The sequence below is a fragment of the Brienomyrus brachyistius genome, unplaced genomic scaffold (assembly GCF_023856365.1).
Source record: "Brienomyrus brachyistius isolate T26 unplaced genomic scaffold, BBRACH_0.4 scaffold53, whole genome shotgun sequence".
Classification (NCBI taxonomy): Eukaryota; Metazoa; Chordata; class Actinopteri; order Osteoglossiformes; family Mormyridae; genus Brienomyrus; species Brienomyrus brachyistius.
Genome location: NW_026042328.1, coordinates 2126496 through 2146601, shown reverse-complemented (window position 1 = coordinate 2146601; position 20106 = coordinate 2126496). Strand labels below are relative to the sequence as shown.

At 51.3% G+C, this 20106-nt stretch overlaps 1 protein-coding gene across 1 annotated transcript in view; it reads left to right on the top strand.

Annotated features, from left to right (window-relative positions):
- Positions 1-20106, top strand: part of si:ch211-106n13.3 (vWFA and Collagen domain-containing protein) — a 41625-nt gene that overhangs the window by 11299 nt on the left and 10220 nt on the right. Inside the window, exons 8-20 of the mRNA XM_049000833.1 lie at positions 82-165; positions 737-790; positions 1380-1433; positions 1539-1592; positions 1676-1747; positions 2184-2249; positions 2484-2519; positions 2717-2743; positions 12399-12452; positions 16634-16678; positions 16985-17038; positions 18176-18229; positions 19458-19511. Coding sequence (XP_048856790.1) covers positions 82-165; positions 737-790; positions 1380-1433; positions 1539-1592; positions 1676-1747; positions 2184-2249; positions 2484-2519; positions 2717-2743; positions 12399-12452; positions 16634-16678; positions 16985-17038; positions 18176-18229; positions 19458-19511 — 708 coding nt within the window. The remainder of the gene's footprint in view (positions 1-81; positions 166-736; positions 791-1379; positions 1434-1538; positions 1593-1675; positions 1748-2183; positions 2250-2483; positions 2520-2716; positions 2744-12398; positions 12453-16633; positions 16679-16984; positions 17039-18175; positions 18230-19457; positions 19512-20106) is intronic.

The window sequence follows — 20106 nt, the reverse complement described above, 5'->3', positions numbered from 1 at the left end:
CCGATCCTTGCAGCTGTGTGTGTGCCACGCGTGCCTGCCAGTCTGTGCCAGTCAGCGGGTATTGTGTCTCACCCTGTGCAGTGCCCTGCAGACCGAGCCCCCAGTGTGGAGCACTGTCGCTGCCCCCGTGGGTATCCAGGCCCCCCTGGCCCTCCGGGGCCCATGGTAAGCCTCCCTTCCACCCCCCCAGCCTAAATCTCAGTCCTTCTGCTATGTGAATATCTATACACTGTTGCTTTTCTTTGGGTGTGCCAGTAGAAAATGGACCCTACCTTAACTCTCTGGAGTTGGCGATCCCGCACACGGTACAACACAGAAATCTCACCAAACCTTTTAAAAACTCCGCATTTTTTTTAATGATATTTTAAAACAGCCCCAGTAACCCTGAATGATTTACTTTTCAAATATATATATAGGTTGAAACTAAATATATTTTAGAGCTTTGTAAGGAGATTAAGAAGAAGAAGAGTGACTGACTGGAGTGTCTGACCCTTGAGGCAGAGCTGATCGGCCATCCATCTGCAAACAGCGCCAGTGTGCCTGCACAGCGCCAGTGTGCCTGCACAGCGCCAATGTGGCTGCACAGCGCCAGTGTGCCTGCAAACAGCGCCAGTGTGCCTGCACAGCGCCAGTGTGCCTGCACAGCGCCAATGTGGCTGCACAGCGCCAGTGTGCCTGCACAGCGCCAGTGTGCCTGCACAGCGCCAATGTGGCTGCATGTATTCTGTCCCTGCAGGGTCTCCATGGACTGAAGGGCCGTGAAGGCCCCCCCGGCCCTGACGGTAAGCCTGTGAGTACTCCTCCCCCCGTGTCTCTCTCTACCCACACACCTCTCCATTAAAATGGAGGAACTTTGGTGAAAAGCGTCAGACTGACTGAATCCCCAAATCGCCGCTGAGGTTTTTGTGTGGAAGTTAATAAGCTTCATCAAATGCTGAAGCTTATTAACACCTGTGTTTGCACTGTTACCGTGCGTCGTCTGCTTTTCAAATTCCGCAAAATGTACATTTGTAATGTAATAATAGCGATAGTTCATTCACCTCCATGGGGAAATTGAGTCATTTTCTCATAACCCATCTTATTCTCCATAAAACCAAAGCCGTATGAACAGGTGAGAGCAGGTTTCAGTGTCAGAGCAGAGGCTCAGCCAGTGTGCAGGACCCACACTGGGCCAAACGGGGTATGAGTCTGGAACCAGCAACCACCTGGTTATAGGCACAGAGTCTCACCCCACAGAGCTACAAAGCATCCCAGTGTCACATTGCACGCATCATCAGACTGTAACTGATTATCTTCTGCGAGTGAATCAGTCGCGTATCAACATGGGGCTGGGGGGGGGATTTCCTCACTGGGTGTATGACAAGCCTGTCTTTCTGAAGGGGAAGCCGGGCCAGCCAGGAGTTCCCGGAGAAGCAGGTCCGGCTGGGAACGAGGTGAATGGCGCCCAGAATACACTCGCTCCGGTAAAGGCCATGGCGTGACATTGCACCGAGCCCCTTAAATAACACCATGGTTCTGTCCCTCTGCCCGTGTGACAGGGTGAACCGGGATCGCCAGGCCCAACGGGATATGCTGGACCACCAGGACTCAAGGCAAGCCCCCCCATTCTGCTAGGAACGAGGGAAAGCCAGTCCAGTGTTCCGTGTGAGACAATCTCATAATCTTGTGTGCGCAGGGTGATCGAGGACTGCAGGGGCCCCCAGGGAGGACCGGGCCGCCAGGGAGGACCGGGCCCCCAGGACCCGTGGTGAGGCCTGTGCTCAGCCAGCCCGCTCGCCTCGTGAAACTGTAATGCAGTGAAAGTCAAGCAGTGCTGTGTTTTCTCTACCAGCGGCTACATTTCAGACGGCTAATGGCACATTTCTGTCCTCGGAGCGGAGACAGACGGACAGCTAGCTGGTCTCTCCCCGAAATATGTGCATCTCATTGATATTCAGCACCACAGGCCTCTCCTGCAAAAAGTCGATACGAGTGTTTATGACATTCATTGTAAAATGAAATTAAAACCGATGGAAAGAGAAACAAAGTGAATAAACGCTACGACCTGCCATAGCTGCATTCATGTTAGCTGCACACTTTATACGAAAGAAAAATTTGAGACAAAAAAAAGACTTTTACGAAGGAAGAGAGTGGAATGGAAGAGAGTGAAATGAAGGTTACTCTGTTACATTGCTTTCTTACAGATTAAAGGCCCAGCTGTGACGCGGTTAAACTTAGCCGCTGTGGCACATCACTGGAAAAAGGTATCGGTGAGGAAACAAACGTTTAACCTATTATGTATTACGGGGGACTTCCTGAACTTTCCGTTATAAAGGCAGAAACTGAAACAGTCCTTCTGACAAAGTCAGACTTGTGAGTCTATTTTACATTACAGGAAGCGGAGAGCACCGTAACCGTGCCTCTGTGCTTGTGTGGCCTTTATAATGATCAATGCTAAATTCTCATGAAGTAACCGGAAGACGTGCTTCCTTCCTGTCTCGTAGGGAAGCTCAGGGGAGATCGGCCGGCCCGGACCAATCGTAAGTGTTCATTGTGTGTTCAGTGATTGGATAGGCCTCATACCGATATGGATTCTCATTGGGCCTCTGTATATGTATGCTTCTGACTGGCTGCGGATTTCCGAGCCGTGCGGCTGTCTGGCGGCGACTCCCCCCTGTGTCAGGTCCCCTGCGGTGTCTCCCCAGCGTAACCCTCAGTGTCCTCCCTCCCTCCACAGGGCATGCCGGGCGCAGAGGGCCAGAAGGTGAGCCTGTCGTACCCCTTCAGAAGCTGTACTCCCTTCTGCACTGAAACGCTCATTTGCATTCAGGCACCAGAGAGGCTACCTGTTTTATAGCAGGCAATTGGCAGGCCAGCAGGGCAGAGATTAAGAGCTTGGACCCCTAACTCATCAGAAGGCTCCTGATGTCTAACCCTTAACAAAGGCAACTAACCTGCATTGCTCCTGTAAAATTAACTGTGCCAGGGCATTACATATTAATATGCAGTTCATTTTAATTTCTCACACCTTTTTTGCAATGCAGACTAGTGCTCTCTACTGCTGCCACAACTCGTGTTATAATAGTGGGTGTCTGTGGGTCGGTTGGTACCTGAGTATCTGTGGGTTGGTACCTGAGAGTCTGTGGGCCGGTCGGTACCTGAGCGTCTGTGGGTCGGTCGGTACCTGAGTATCTGTGGGTCGGTCGGTATCTGAGAGTCTGTGGGTCGGTCGGTACTTGAGCGTCTGTGGGTCGGTCGGCATCTGAGTGTCTGTGGGTCGGTACCTGAGTGTCTGTGGGTCGGTCGGCATCTGAGTGTCTGTGGGTCGGTATCTGAGAGTCTGTGGGTCGGTCGGTATCTGAGAGTCTGTGGGTTGATACCTGAGTGTCTGTGGGTTGGTCGGTACCTGAGTGTCTGTGGGTCGGTCGGTTCTGAGTGTCTGTGCGTTGGTACCTGAGAGTCTGTGGGTCGGTCGGTACCTGAGCGTCTGTGGGTCGGTTGGCACCTGAGTATCTGTGGGTCGGTCGGTATCTGAGAGTCTGTGGGTCGGTCGGTATCTGAGAGTCTGTGGGTTGATACCTGAGTGTCTGTGGGTTGGTCGGTACCTGAGCGTCTGTGGGTCGGTCGGTACCTGAGCGTCTGTGGGTCGGTCGGTATCTGAGAGTCTGTGGGTCGGTCGGTACCTGAGTGTCTGTGGGTCGGTCGGTTCTGAGTGTCTGTGGGTCGGTATCTGAGAGTCTGTGGGTTGGTTGGTACCTGAGCGTCTGTGGGTCGGTCGATACCTGAGCGTCTGTGGGTCGGTCGGTATCTGAGCGTCTGTGGGTCGGTCGGTACCTGAGTATCTGTGGGTCGGTCGGTATCTGAGAGTCTGTGGGTTGGTCGGCATCTGAGTGTCTGTGGGTCGGTACCTGAGTGTCTGTGGGTCGGTACCTGAGTGTCTGTGCGTCGGTCGGTACCTGAGTCTCTGTGGGTCGGTACCTGAGTGTCTGTGCGTCGGTCGGTACCTGAGTCTCTGTGGGTCGGTACCTGAGTGTCTGTGGGTCGGTACCTGAGTGTCTGTGGGTCAGTTGGTACCTGAGTGTCCAGGTTCAAGATGAATGTTTAATTTTTTCTGCTGCATAACTGAATGTTAGCATGAACAGTTATTCTGACTTTATTATTTGATTGTTATTAAGGAGACAATCCCTTTGGAGCCAGTCCTAATGCAATGAAAGGTGTCTTATACGCAGATAAGAGCCTGTGATAGACTAACTCAAAAGCGGCTTGATGGAGAAACGCTAGACAGCCGATCTACAGAATGCATCCGCGTCAGGGAATATTACGCAGCCCGGCGACTCTCCAGAACAGGCCCGCCTTTAAAATGCAGCCAGAGCTGCTGAGAGACGGTTATGCTCCCGTTATGAACAGCGATGGGAAGGTCAGTGAGTCAAAACTCTGATGGTGTTTACATGGAAAAGCCAGATGCGTGTTTCTCCACCTGCCTGACTCCATATCACATGGAAAGCGGAGTGTTTTGTGTTCCAGCACAGAGAGGCAGCTTGCCAGCGTGAATGATTCCGTTTGTTATCAGGGTTAGGGTTAGGATGGCCAATCAGGAAAAGCCGCACTCACTCACAGACCTGACTGCACGCTAGTGAAACGCGGAACTTCCGAGGACTTGCTCATGATACCTTAGTAATTATTAAATATAAATATTCTGCTGTCAGATGCTCAGTTCTGAATGTGTTACTTACCTCTCTGCTTTCGTATTTTTGCATGTTCATTTATGCATATTTATCTATTCTCACTCAGGGCTAAATAAAATCAGGTAGAATAAGGGAAATGGGCACCGATGAAATGTTGTGTTCAGCAGTTAGCAGGGAGCTCCTTAAGGGCCCTCGAGATCAGAATCGCGGAGCAGTGGGGCTGCGCTCGTGCTCGTGCTCGGGGGGGGGGGGGGGGGGCTGAAAGCTCCTGAGATTGATAGGCAGGATGTAGCCGAGCGTAAGGAGTGAAGACGGCGTGACAGAGGGCCGCTCACTCTTCGTGGTCCTTTGATGTCTTGGATTCCCCGTAACCTGTCCCCTGTTCCCCGGCTCCGTCCCTCTGGGCCGAGGTCTGAGTCTCGCTTCCTCGCTTTATCTCCTCCGCCGCTGCACAACGGCAGTGCTCTAGCCGACTGGATGGTCGGCAGATCGTCCGATCATCAGTGTGTTGCCAGATTTCATGCTGAGATCAGAGGGGGACACCCCCAGGATGGCTGTGTGGTCCTCCGTGTGCCCCGCCCACCCTGCTAACCCCCCAGCGGGGTGATCCTCCACATGTTCCTTAGCTGGCCTAACGGTTGTTTCTGCGTTCGATTTGACAGAGCTCCTCCTGATGGTGAGGAGTGGTAGTACATTCGAACTGATAGGGCTAAACCTGAAGCCCCTGAGTGACCTCATTCTGCACACCTACCAGCGGCATGTAGAGGGGCGGGGCCACAGGGGCACTGCCCCCAGCTGAGAGCTGATTCCACCTCCCCTGTCACTCACCAATTCCAAGCACATGTCTAATGATAAGTTTGGCCCCACTGTATGAATAATAACCCCTTTAATGCCCTTACGAATTCCTAGAATCAGCCATGATACCTACCGGTACTATCTGGTCTTGTTAACTGGTGAGAGCCTTAAGACTTGCAGCAAACTAATAAATGTTAAAAATAAAGTAAGGATGAAGTTAGATGTTTTGTACCATACGCATCAGCACTTTACACTAAAAAGGAGTCATTTTTAGTATCTGCTTTTGAATTCTGATTGGGTAATAAGAATAGATTAAAACTAGGAGAGATGGAGAGACTTTACGCTTAAGCTTGGCATTAATATAGAGGAAAAGCACTGCATTCACAAAGACGTATGAGAGAGACACTGCATTCACAAAGTCGTGTGAGAGAGACACTGTATTCTGTCACACAGTATCTGACACCACAGAAGGCTGACGTCTGTTCCAGTTTGGGGGGAGAACTTGCCTTTGCTCCCGTGGGAAAAGTTTTCCAGCAGTTTATATTTGTGGCTTCGCTTGTCATTCGTATATGCATCCGTGGGAGAGAGGGTGGGGCCTCCTGTCACAAAGGCTGGCGGGGGCAGCGGGCGGAGGGCGTGAGCCAGCGGGCAGTCAGGTTGCAGTCGCCGGGGGCAGTCAGGGTGCAGTCGCCGGGGGGAGGGCGCGAGCCAGCGGACAGTCAGGGTGCAGTCGCCGGGGGGAGGGCGCGAGCCAGCGGACAGTCAGGGTGCAGTCGCCGGGGGCAGGGCGCGAGCCAGCGGACAGTCAGGGTGCAGTCGCCGGGGGGAGGGCGCGAGCCGGCGCACAGTCAGGGTGCAGTCGCCGGGGGGAGGGCGCGAGCCGGCGGGCAGTCAGGGTGCAGTCGCCGGGCGGAGGGCGCGAGCCGGCGGGCAGTCAGGGTGCAGTCGCCGGGGGGAGGGCGCGAGCCGGCGGACAGTCAGGGTGCAGTCGCCAGGGGGAGGGCGCGAGCCGGCGGACAGTCAGGGTGCAGTCGCCGGGGGGAGGGCGCGAGCCGGTGGGCAGTCAGGGTGCAGTCGCCGGGGGGAGGGCGCGAGCCGGCGGGCAGTCAGGGTGCAGTCGCCGGGGGGAGGGCGCGAGCCGGCGGGCAGTCAGGGTGCAGTCGCCGGGGGGAGGGCGCGAGCCGGCGGACAGTCAGGGTGCAGTCGCCGGGGGGAGGGCGCGAGCCGGCGGACAGTCAGGGTGCAGTCGCCGGGGGGAGGGCGCGAGCCGGCGGACAGTCAGGGTGCAGTCGCCGGGGGAGGGCGCGAGCCGGCGGACAGTCAGGGTGCAGTCGCCGGGGGCAGGGCGCGAGCCGGCGGGCAGTCAGGGTGCAGTCGCCGGGGGGAGGGCGCGAGCCGGCGGACAGTCAGGGTGCAGTCGGCGAAACGTTGCCGCCTAGAAATAGCTGGAAGGCATGCCGCTGAGGATAGCATTCTTGCGTGGTTTTGGAGAAAGCTAGCATGTCTAAATATGATTTAATCTCACCTCTACATTGACAATCTTATATACACATATATGCACACACACTTCAGAAGTTATATAAGACCCAGTGAAACACCGCAGTTTTCCAGTCGGGGACAATGCTAAAGACCTGCCTTCTCCACTTTAATTAATTCTAGAAGATGACAGAAATCCATTTCTAACTAGATATAATGTGTATTGTTTATATCAGAAATTCAGTTTTAACTAATTAAGATGCCAATTCTTGATATTAGAAATTCTATTTTAGCTAGTGAGCCTCAAAACATTTTCTCAATTATTTAATTTATTTATTTGGAACTAGATAAAATATCAATTTCTAATAACAGGAATTCAGTTTTAACCAGTCAAAGTGCCAACGATTGATACCAGAAATAAAATTTTAACTAGTTGAAAATCCAGTTTCTGATATCAGGAATGCAGTTGTAGCTCATTTTAATTCAGTTATAAAGCTACTCGATGGTACAATAGAATTCCTGATATTAGAAATTTGCATTTTAACTAGTTGATGAGTGGATGAGAAAAAGGTTTGCAATCTCTTGAGTCTTGTTTTTGAATCTGACGGGCACAGAGCGACCCCCCCCCCCCCCCGCCCCGCAGTGCCCGGGCACACACAGCTGTTGGCGCCAGCGAGCAGAAGCTGCGCTAACTACACACAAATCTGCGAGGAACTGGGCCCGTTTTGCTCATGCGCTGCTTTAATGCGCCGTCGCATTTATACTGTAAGCGATGTGCGAGCAGCTGGAACCTTCTTGATCACTGGTTCCTTTCGGAGGCAGGAACAGGGAATTTATTTGGGCTTGGCAGTGGAAACATGTGTCACCAAGCAGCAGGGAGCAGCAGGAAAGGCCACAGCGGTGGGATCGCAGGACGAGAGCACATTTACTGGGAGAGAAAGGAAAACTCAAAGATATGTGAAAATATGTGAGATGAGTTTCATCCATGCAGCTTGTTCTGGAGCGCAGCCAGAACCGATGTGTGATGTGTGTTCCTTAGTAACGTGGTTCTCCTGGACCTTTCCTAAGCACTCATCTGAAACTGACATTCAAATGTCAGGCAAGAGACCTTGGCTCGTGTAGAGCTGTTTAGACCTTAGCCTGTGGGAAATGGACCTTCCCCCGCCTGGGGCCGGGCCCACAGCTCACCCTGAGGGAAATGGACCTTCCCCGCCTGGTACTGGGTCTGCAGCTCACCCTGTGGGAAATGGACCTTCCCCGCCTGGGGCCGGGCCCACAGCTCACCCTGTGGGAAATGGACCGTCCCTGTCCGGTACTGGGTCCGCAGCTCACCCTATGGGAAATGGACCGTCCCTGTCCGGTACTGGGTCCGCAGCTCAGTCTGAGGGAAATGGACCTTCTCTGTCCGGTACTGGGCCCACAGCTCACCCTGAGGGAAATGGACCTTCCCCGCCTGGGGCCGGGCCCACAGCTCACCCCATGGGAGATGGACCTTCCCTGCCGCATACTGGGCCCACAGCTCACCCCATGGGAAATGGACCTTCCCCGCCTGGGGCCGGGCCCACAGCTCACCCCATAGGAGATGGACCTTCCCTGCCGCATACTGGGCCCACAGCTCACCCCGTGGGAGATGGACCTTCCCTGCCCCATACTGGGCCCACAGCTCACCCTGTGGGAGATGGACCTTCCCTGCCCCATACTGGGCCCACAGCTCACCCCGTGGGAGATGGACCTTCCCCGCCCGGTGCCGGGCCCACAGCTCACCCCGTGGGAGATGGACCTTCCCCGCCCGGGGCCGGGCCCACAGCTCACCCCGTGGGAGATGGACCTTCCCTGCCCCATACTGGGCCCACAGCTCACCCCGTGGGAGATGGACCTTCCCTGCCCCATACTGGGCCCACAGCTCACCCCGTGGGAGATGGACCTTCCCCGCCCGGTGCCGGGCCCGCAGCTCACCCCGTGGGAGATGGACCTTCCCCGCCCGGGGCCGGGCCCACAGCTCACCCCGTGGGAGATGGACCTTCCCCGCCCGGTGCCGGGCCCACAGCTCACCCCGTGGGAGATGGACCTTCCTTCCCCCATACCGGGCCTGTAACTCACATGTTTGGTCTGCTTGCTTCTATTTCCAGACACTTCTGGAAATAGAAACCAGAAGCCATCTTTTGCTGGTCCTCATTTGCAGGCAAACAGCCCTTTTTGTGTGGCTTCCCAAAGCGGTACCCCACCCCTAGCTAACTGAGCCTTTAACACGCCATTACGGTACCAATAAGGGCTCTTACTCTCACGCAGCGTGCTGCTCCTCCGGGATCCTAATTTAAGGTTCTTATCCAGCTGCTACAGATCGTGATGCAAAGCATACAAACGTTCAGGAAACAGTAAAGCAACGTATTCCCAAATTATGTTACGCTGACTGATTGAGTCAACTTTTGTAAATTTTAAGTCATTAAAGGTTGCATATATACCCCTTGCATAAGGAATCATGCACCTCCTGGTCGGGCGATGCAGGTCCAGCGTAAATCATGCACCTCCTGTTCGAGCGATGCAGATCCTGTGCAAATCATGCACCTCCTGGTTGGGCGATGCAGGTCCTGCGGTCTCCAAGAAGGGCCTGCCTGTATATTTATATAGCATAAGAAGCCTTTGATTGTACAGCTTATTTGAACCTTATCCAGGGTTTTCCTCCCATTTTGGATTAGAAGGGCCCCGGCCGGCACCCCCCCCCCCCCCCCCCCCCCCCCCCAAATGTGAACCGGCAGCCTTTACCGCATGTGGAGCCTTCGGCTGACTGTGGAGGGGCTTGATGTGGGCAGTAAGGTCAGAATGAGGCGCTGTCCTCGGGTAAAGCCTACGGAAAAGACAACACACACACACAGCGGCTGCGGGGCTGTGAGCTGGGTGTAAGTACACAGACACACACACCGGCTGTGGGGCTGTGAGCTGGGTGTAAGGACACAGACACACACACACCGGCTGTGGGGCTGTGAGCTGGGTGTAAGGACACAGACACACACACACACCGGCTACAGGGCTGTGAGCTGGGTGTAAGGACACAGACACACACACACCGGCTACAGGGCTGTGAGCTGGGTGTAAGGACACAGACACACACACACCGGCTGTGGGGCTGTGAGCTGGGTGTAAGGACACAGACACACACACACCGGCTGTGGGGCTGTGAGCTGGGTGTAAGGACACAGACACACACACACCGGCTGCGGGGCTGTGAGCTGGGTGTAAGGACACAGACACACACACACACCAGCTATGGGGCTGTGAGCTGGGTGTAAGGAGACAGACACACACCGGCTGCGGGGCTGTGAGCTGGGTGTTAGGACACAGACACACAAACACACAGCAGAGCCAATAGGGCTGCTGGTAGGACTGAGCTTTTGGTGTCCAGAGACTTAAATGAATATGAAGTGAACATTAAAAGCGAATTTGCTTTGGATGTTTGCAATGCAGTCAAGTGTGAAAGAGTGAAATTCCCCTCTGCAAATGACTCCTAACATAAAAAGCTGCAGCTATTTCAGTTTATATATATGGTCATAGGTTTTTTTTTTATCTTAATTTATTTAGCTGTGATTTCCACTTTCCACTTCACACACACCTGAACACGTTTTATAATGAATTGCTTAATTTCGGATGGCTTTTCTGTGTGACAGAAGCTTAATGGAACATAACCGTTTGAATAAATATTGAATCGGAGCTGTCGGCAGATTCCCTCTGCTTGCCTTAAAATTGATCTTGGAACTGATCTCAGAGCTGCTGATTCTACTCTGTGACTTAAACTTAACTTAAACTTAAGCTCCCAAGCAAACAGCTTTTGCGATTATAATTTCAGTAATTTTCACAAGATCTAATCTAGCATTTTTTAAAATCAAAACGTGAATATTTTCGCTGCAGAGCACATCGGGGCTTCATTGCGGATGTTGGGCTCATACGGACAGGCCAGCTCGCTTCTGACATCGCTCGGCTTCGCACTCTTGCAGTGCCAGTTATGCACGTGCTTTCACTGCAGTCGATTCCCAGCCGTACAGCCTGCTGCTCTGCACAATTGAGTTCCATGTTATTGTTGGACTTTTGGAAATTGTTTATTGATCCTGAACGCAAATAATGGAAAACAGGGATTCCAAAGCCCTACTGGATATCTGTGCTTTCTTTTAAATCCCGGATTCTATTCCTTTATTCCCTTCATGTATATGGTGGCTTACGCACCTCGCCAGCATTTTAATCACGTACCGTATATCTTCATATAATATTTGTTGAAAACAACACTGTGTATCACAAGCTTTTTGGGAAAGGATTCATTCTCAGCCACAAAGGCAGCATCCTGTGAGACACACAGACCTGCTGCGTTCAGCGGCACAGATCGCCCATTATGAACATTACAGGCCCACTCCGCCCACTAAAAGCTTGTGGACCAAATAGAAATAAGAAAATTCAATTACAGATTTCACTCGTCAGTGCAATTATGTGTGAATGATGCATCATTATAACATCTTTATGTATGTATGAAACTTTTTGGTTACTTTATTCACTATCTACACCATCATGTAACCACATCTGAAACAGCCGACTTCAGTTTCACATCTGGTTAAAAATTATCCGGCTAAGGCCCCGCCCCCGAGGCCCCACCCCGAGGCCCCACCCCGAGGCCGTGCCCCCTCTAGCTGACTAATTATATCTTTGAAAATGCGTGTTTTTGGGAATTGCTGCTTTTCTGTACGCATGTTAATTGGATACCACTCAAACCCAAAACGCACCCCTAACCACCCGCTGAAACCGCCCAAAGAGGCGAGCCCCTGTTTATGAAATCAATATCTGTCACCCTCAGACCCAGATGTGGATTTTCTGTGTTCTTGCAATGTTTTGTGACTTCCTTTCTATAGTGCAAATGCATGTAGATTTTGCATGTTAATGTGTGTGTTTGTGTGTGTTCATGTACCCCCTGCCCTGTGCCCTGTGATGGACTGGCATCCCATCCAGTGTGTCCCCTGCCCTGTGCCCTGTGATGGACTGGCATTCCATCCAGTGTGTCCCTTGCCCTATGCCCTCTAATTTACTGGCATCCTCTCCAGTGTGTCCCCTGCCCTGTGTCCTGTGATGGACTGTTGTCCCATCTAGGGTGTCTCCAAGAGCAGCTCCACACTCCCCCTCCACCTTGATCATGATAAGCAGTTGGAACATTGGAGAAAATACATATTTTCACCAATTTCATAGCATTAGATGACATTTATTTAGTGACACTTTATCCAAAATAACATGCGACTGAGAGACCAGGGTCAGCCAGTGCCTTGAGCAACAGGGTTAAAGGCTTTGCCCAATTGTGACATCACTCTGCTAGCCAAGGGATTTAAACCAGCAACCTTCCGATCACGAGCAAGGAATTGTTACCCACAGACCACCACAACTCTTAATGCAATGATCGCTGTGGATTTACTAATTTTGTTCATATGTCTGCAGGGTGAGAAAGGTGATCCTGGATTCCCTGGCTCTGAAGGTCCCCGGGGCGACCCGGTGAGTTCTACTTGCGGAAATGTCACATCACCGAAACGCAGTGTCTTGGCTGAAGACCAAGGCACAATTTTAGTCTGTGATTTTCAACTGTATTATGATCGACTGTGTGTAGTATGGGGATTAAAGGTATTGCTGGATGTCTCTGTATAGAATCATTTGCTGATGTCTGCTCATGTAGAAGCCAATCCCCCGTCCAGCTCGGTGATCAGCATTTTCACAGTTACCTTGATTTGTGCCTCAAACAGATTGTGCATCCATAACCATACTGGAAATTAATTTTAAAAGAAGGGCATTTTCTGCAAATTTTCTGTAGCAATACTACAATAATTCCTCTATTTACGACAGTCAGTAAACTAAATAAAACAGTCTCCCGTGATATTGTTGAAAAGCATGACTGCTGACTGCTGTTTCTCCTGCAATATCATTGATTGTATTTTTGAGGGCAGCTGAGATTAAAAGTGGATACGTGGTATGAGCCTAAGGGCCCCTTTGCCGCGACCCCCCTGCCCCCCCCAGCCGCTGACACCTGCACTTTGATACGGAGACAGAGGCGGTGTGGCTGTTTTCATTCCTGTGACGTTCACGCCCTCACTGCACGGCACGTGACGGCAGCTAAAATAAGTTGCGGATATTTACTTCAAAATAACTGTTCTGCTTGTGTTTACATTGGGGGGTGGGATTCGTGAGAGGGGGGAAGGGGGGGGGCGGCTCAGAAAAGGCTGGAATAACATGCCTCATTGGTTACCTTTCCTATTTTATAACACCCAATATTTCAAACATCCACATATGTCTGCTGAGTCTCAGGGCCGCAGACGACGCCCACAAACTGTGAAACTGCGTGCAGAGAAGCTCCTTTAAGCGTGTGATGTGGCAACCCGGGGTCTTCAAACAGACAGGGCTGGCGGCGGCGGAGTACGACGCTGCAGGTCGATGGTTAACCTCATGCCTATAGAGAGCTGCCCATGAAACCTTTGAGGAAGGTGTCTAATCGGGACGATACCAGCCGTCCTAATGCACTGGCACCTTGGGTTAGGGTTAGGGTTAGGGTAGAGCCGCCAGTGAAACCTTTGAGGAAGGTGTCTAACCAGGACGATACCAGCCGTCCTAATGCACTGGCACCTTGGGTTAGGGTTAGGGTTAGGGTTAGGGTAGAGCCGCCAGTGAAACCTTTGAGGAAGGTGTCTAATCGGGACAATACCAGCTGTCCTAATGCACTGGCACCTTGGGTTAGGGTTAGGGTTAGGGTAGAGCCGCCAGTGAAACCTTTGAGGAAGGTGTCTAACCGGGACGATACCGGCCGTCCTAATGCACTGTCACCTTGGGTTAGGGTTAGGGATAGGGTAGAGCCGCCAGTGAAACCTTTGAGGAAGGTGTCTAACCAGGACGATACCAGCCGTCCTAATGCACTGTCACCTTGGGTTAGAGTTAGGGTTAGGGTTAGGGTAGAGCCGCCAGTGAAACCTTTGAGGAAGGTGTCTAACCAGGACGATACCGGCCGTCCTAATGCACTGTCACCTTGGGTTAGGGTTAGGGTTAGGGTACAGCCGCCAGTGAAACCTTTGAGGAAGGTGTCTAACCAGGACGATACCGGCCGTCCTAATGCACTGTCACCTTGGGTTAGGGTTAGGGTTAGGGTACAGCCGCCAGTGAAACCTTTGAGGAAGGTGTCTAACCAGGACGATACCAGCCGTCCTAATGCACTGTCACCTTGGGTTAGGGTTAGGGTTAGGGTAGAGCTGCCCGTGAAACCTTTGAGGAAGGTGTCTAATCGGGACGATACCAGCCGTCCTAATGCACTGGCACCTTAGGTTAGGGTTAGGGTTAGGGTAGAGCCGCCAGTGAAACCTTTGAGGAAGGTGTATAACCGGGACGATACCGGCCGTCCTAATGCACTGTCACCTTGGGTTAGGGTTAGGGTTAGGGTAGAGCCGCCAGTGAAACCTTTGAGGAAGGTGTCTAACCAGGACGATACCAGCCGTCCTAATGCACTGTCACCTTGGGTTAGAGTTAGGGTTAGGGTTAGGGTAGAGCTGCCCGTGAAACCTTTGAGGAAGGTGTCTAATCGGGACGATACCAGCCGTCCTAATGCACTGGCACCTTAGGTTAGGGTTAGGGTTAGGGTAGAGCCGCCAGTGAAACCTTTGAGGAAGGTGTATAACCGGGACGATACCGGCCGTCCTAATGCACTGTCACCTTGGGTTAGGGTTAGGGTTAGGGTAGAGCCGCCAGTGAAACCTTTGAGGAAGGTGTCTAACCAGGACGATACCAGCCGTCCTAATGCACTGTCACCTTGGGTTAGAGTTAGGGTTAGGGTAGAGCCGCCCGTGAAACCTTTGAGGAAGGTGTCTAATCGGGACGATTCCGGCGTCCTAATGCACTGTTACCTTGGGTTAGGGTTAGGGTTAGTGTAGAGCCGCCAGTGAAACCTTTGAGGAAGGTGTCTAATCGGGACGATTCCGGCGTCCTAATGCACTGTCACCTTGGGTTAGGGTTAGGGTTAGGGTAGAGCCGCCAGTGAAACCTTTGATGAAGGTGTCTAACCGGGACGATACCAGCCGTCCTAATGCACTGGCACCTTGGGTTAGGGTTAGGGTTAGGGTAGAGCCGCCAGTGAAACCTTTGAGGAAGGTGTCTAACCAGGACGATACCGGCTGTCCTAATGCACTGGCACCTTGGGTTAGAGTTAGGGTTAGGGTTAGGGTAGAGCCGCCCGTGAAACCTTTGAGGAAGGTGTCTAACCGGGACGATACCGGCCGTCCTAATGCACTGGCACCTTGGGTTAGGGTTAGGGTAGAGCCGCCAGTGAAACCTTTGAGGAAGGTGTCTAACCGGGACGATACCGGCGTCCTAATGCACTGGCACCCTGGGTTAGGGTTAGGGTTAGTGTAGAGCCGCCAGTGAAACCTTTGAGGAAGGTGTCTAACCGGGACGATACCGGCGTCCTAATGCACTGGCACCCTGGGTTAGGGTTAGGGTTAGGGTTAGGGTAGAGCCGCCAGTGAAACCTTTGAGGAAGGTGTCTAACCGGGATGATACCGGCGTCCTAATGCACTGGCACCCTGGGTTAGGGTTAGGGTTAGGGTAGATCCGCCAGTGAAACCTTTGAGGAAGGTGTCTAACCGGGACGATACCAGCCGTCCTAATGCACTGGCAGCTTGGGTGGAAGCACCAGCTAAGATGGCAAATGGTGAAAATGTGTAGCAGGACAGAAACACACACTAGTAGCCTGGCTGAAGAGAGAAATGGGCTTTGGAAGGAGGCCTGTAGGAATGGGGCTGCTGTCGTGTCCTGTCCGGAAAAGTCTCTACGCCGTGTTTACCTGCACTAACTGATGCCAGATTACAGGTGATTTTTTCCACTTGTCACCAAGCCTCCCTTCTGGGACGCCAGTAACTCAGACAGCAAGACTTCTTTGCGTTAGTTAATTTGCCCTAATGAATGAGTGCACACACAATACTAGGCGAGTCCCGGTCAGTGCCATTCACACCATGAACGTCTGTCCTCTGGAAAAAGTAATTGAATGTTTTCCATGTCTAAGATATGAAGATTAAGACGAATTGGACATTCACACCCATTCCAGTACCTTACTTTTCTCAAAGGATGTGGCTTTAGTTTAAAAATAATAAATGACCAAAGACTAGTCATTTGGTTTTTGGTGTGAATGAAACTGCTTGTGGTCTGATCTCCAACCTCTCAGATGGCTGTTTCATTACCTCACAGTCAAAGACACCTACTGGCTCTAATATTAGCGCCCCCAGGGTGTAAGAAGTGAACAGGATAATAATCGTAGCACTGTGTGTCTTCATAAGCCCCCAAAATGCCAGCTTGGTGTGTTTTACACCCTCAGAATGTAATTTTAGTCACGTGTTTGTAATATCTGACTTGTAGCATTCACTGCTGAGGGAAACTACAGGAATACCTGATCTGAGGGAAGGATGAGGGAACCCGTTTGTCCTTGTGATCATCCTTGTTTTTTATGTTCTGTTTTGTTGTGTTGACGGATAGCAGTCCTCCGTCTGTCTCACCTATATTACTGATAATTGTACAGAAATGCCTGCTGTGCTCTCTTGCGTGCTGCATGGTCACCAGGACCATTATCTGCTTTCTCCGTGTCCTGTGCATGGCTGACGTGACTGTAAAGCCTTTCTTGACTTTATATCCTTGCTTTGTGTTGCTGACAGGGGCTGCAGGGCCTCCCTGGTGACATGGGACCTGTTGGGCCTCAGGTAACCCCCCCCCCCCCCCCATGGTACCATAGTGGATATCTGTTTGGTCCTGTAGCCTCATCTATCCAGGGAGGGCCATAGTAGCTTGTCCTGACCGGCTTATTTAAACATGCCCCCTTTATGCAGGAGTATAAATGCGAGTCTCTTAGGATTATAGTGGCAGGTGAGCTGCTCTAAATGCGGGTGCCGCTGAGGTGCAGCTTCATGCCGCAAAGGGACGGGGCGGCGAGGTGTGCTTCTGTGCTTCTGTGCTTCTGGCTGCTGCTGATGTGAGCGTTCCTGCTCTCTCCGTGGCGTCTGTGACAGGGAGAAAAGGGGATTCCTGGATTCGCCGGAATGCCAGGACCAAAGGGACCGGCGGTAGGTGACCGTGTGCATCGTGACAGCGGGGGGGGGTAGTGTTTAAACCCCATCCTTAGAGGCGCGAGGCAACAATTTCAGCAGCTGAACCACCAGAAGCAACTCAGACATCAGTTATCGGGTGCCGTGGAGATGCTGCCTAGTCGTGGCAGGTTTGTAGGTCTGAATAAGAGGATAATGCAGAGATCGCAAGACACTTCCATGTTCAGATGCTGTGATGCTGCCCTCTCCTGGCTGCATGAAGTACTACATGGAAAAATGTTACATCACATGTGCTACGGTTCGAAAGTATTGACACAGTACGCATACAGTCAATCAGCAATGCCTGTCTAATCATCGTAAAATATCAGTGTGTGGCATTTTTCTAAGTTCTTTATTACTCTTAGTTAATATGAAATTTAACAATTTAGAGCTGTAATTTGGCCTTAAAAGCCCCGACAAGCCCCGAGACCGATAGAATTCGGCCCGAGACCGATAGAATTCGGCCCGAGCCTGACAGAATTTGGCCCAAGCCCGACAGAATTCGGCCTGAGCCAGACAGAATTCGGCCTGAGCCAGACAGAATTCAGCCCGAGCCAGACAAAATTCGGCCCGAGCCCATATAAAATGGTAGAAATGAAGCCCAAACCCGACTGAACCTATTGGGTTCGGGCAAAGATCTTCAGCTCTAAAACAATTAATATGCAATACTTTATTAATTATTTTATTTATCACTCAGTAGGACTGTACGGTGAAATGTTTAAAAAAACACATTTTTGTCACACACTAAACTGGGTAGCATCACTGCATATGATAAAATCAGCAGCTTATGAATGACAGGACTGCAGGGCCCTCAGCCGCTCACTGGGAGAGGTAGGCAGGGTAAGGAGTGTGCAGTGATCGCAGATCTCAGCAACCTCAATTTTTTCCGGTCTCAGTCTTAATCTTAAAATCGACATTTCATTGTCTGATTCCACCCCTTCAGTGTCTGTTTGTATATCTGCTCTCCTCCACAAACCTCCATAGACAGTGTGGAGATGAGTGTAAACAGTTTCGATGCCATTGTAAACCCCCCACCCCCAAGAAGTATTCCTCAGGTGTGACCTTATACTTTACCCACCGATCACAGCGTAATGAGTCTTTGTTTTTGTCCGGCAGGGCCTTCCTGGTTCCACCGGCCCTCCTGGGACTGATGGCCTCAAAGGCTCCAAGGTACATTTCACAGGGACAGGCTCTTTGTTGTGCATGTGTGTTTTGTGGTTTGTGATTGTGTAAACATCCCATTGGTGCATTTCACAGGGACAGGCTCTTTGTTGTGCATGTGTGTTTCGTGGTTTGTGATTGTGTAAACATCCCATTGGTGCATTTCACAGGGACAGGCTCTTTGGTGTGCATGTGTGTTTCGTGGTTTGTGATTGTGTAAACATCCCATTGGTGCATTTCACAGGGACAGGCTCTTTGGTGTGCATGTGTGTTTCGTGGTTTGTGATTGTGTAAACATCCCATTGGTGCATTTCACAGGGACAGGCTCTTTGGTGTGCATGTGTGTTTCGTGGTTTGTGATTGTGTAAACATCCCATTGGTGCATTTCACAGGGACAGGCTCTTTGGTGTGCATGTGTGTTTCGTGACTTTGTGATTGTGTAAACATCCCATTGGTGCATTTCACAGGGACAGGCTCTTTGGTGTGCATGTGTGTTTCGTGGTTTGTGATTGTGTAAACATCCCATTGGTGCATTTCACAGGGACAGGCTCTTTGTTGTGCATGTGTGTTTTGTGGTTTGTGATTGTGTAAACATCCCATTGGTGCATTTCACAGGGACAGGCTCTTTGGTGTGCATGTGTGTTTCGTGGTTTGTGATTGTGTAAACATCCCATTGGTGCATTTCACAGGGACAGGCTCTTTGGTGTGCATGTGTGTTTCGTGGTTTGTGATTGTGTAAACATCCCATTGGTGCATTTCACAGGGACAGGCTCTTTGGTGTGCATGTGTGTTTCGTGGTTTGTGATTGTGTAAACATCCCATTGGTGCATTTCACAGGGACAGGCTCTTTGGTGTGCATGTGTGTTTCGTGACTTTGTGATTGTGTAAACATCCCATTGGTGCATTTCACAGGGACAGGCTCTTTGGTGTGCATGTGTGTTTCGTGGTTTGTGATTGTGTAAACATCCCATTGGTGCATTTCACAGGGACAGGCTCTTTGGTGTGCATGTGTGTTTCATGACTTTGTGATTGTGTAAACATCCCATTGGTGCATTTCACAGGGACAGGCTCTTTGGTGTGCATGTGTGTTTCGTGGTTTGTGATTGTGTAAACATCCCATTGGTGCATTTCACAGGGACAGGCTCTTTGTTGTGCATGTGTGTTTCGTGACTTTGTGATTGTGTAAACATCCAATTGTCCACCAAGGCTGACAGTGTTTCTGTTTGTTTATGTGCAGGGGAATCCGGGGGAGCGCGGAGTACAGGGTTCTCAGGGATTTCTCGGACCCAAGGTGAGCAAGGGATTCTGGGAACCCCACCTTGGGTTCTTACCCCTCCCAGTTTAACACTGACACTGTGGGCTCTGTATTGTGATGGTATAACACAAAGCGCAAAGGGCAACTAACATCTATGGGCATTGTGTTCAAATCCATTTTGCCATTTTGACGACGGAAAAAACTGTCTTTGTGCCAGCACAAAGCGCAAGAAGGTTGTTGTAACTCTCTTAATTATTAAAAGGCGTGTTTTAGGCAGAACAAGAATGGCGCGTCACCTCACCGTTAAAAGGCAGCGGTGCATGTCCTGCAGCGGATTGCTAACATGATGGCGCATTTACCTCGCAAACAGCTTTTCGCCCAAGGAAACGTGAGGTGAAAAGGCGTGAGCACGTCATCTATGTTAGCACAGCTGTTCCACTTAAGCCCTTGGAGGTGAGGCATGTGTGGGATGAGGTGGCAGCAAGCGTGTCCTCATTTTCTGGCATCTTTAGATCACCTGAATAGTGACGAAAGTGGTATAATGATGATAGAAGACACCGAAAACAAAAGCTCGCCGAACGAGAGCAGCACAATACTGACACTATGCCTGCTTCGCGGTTTAGCTCTGCAC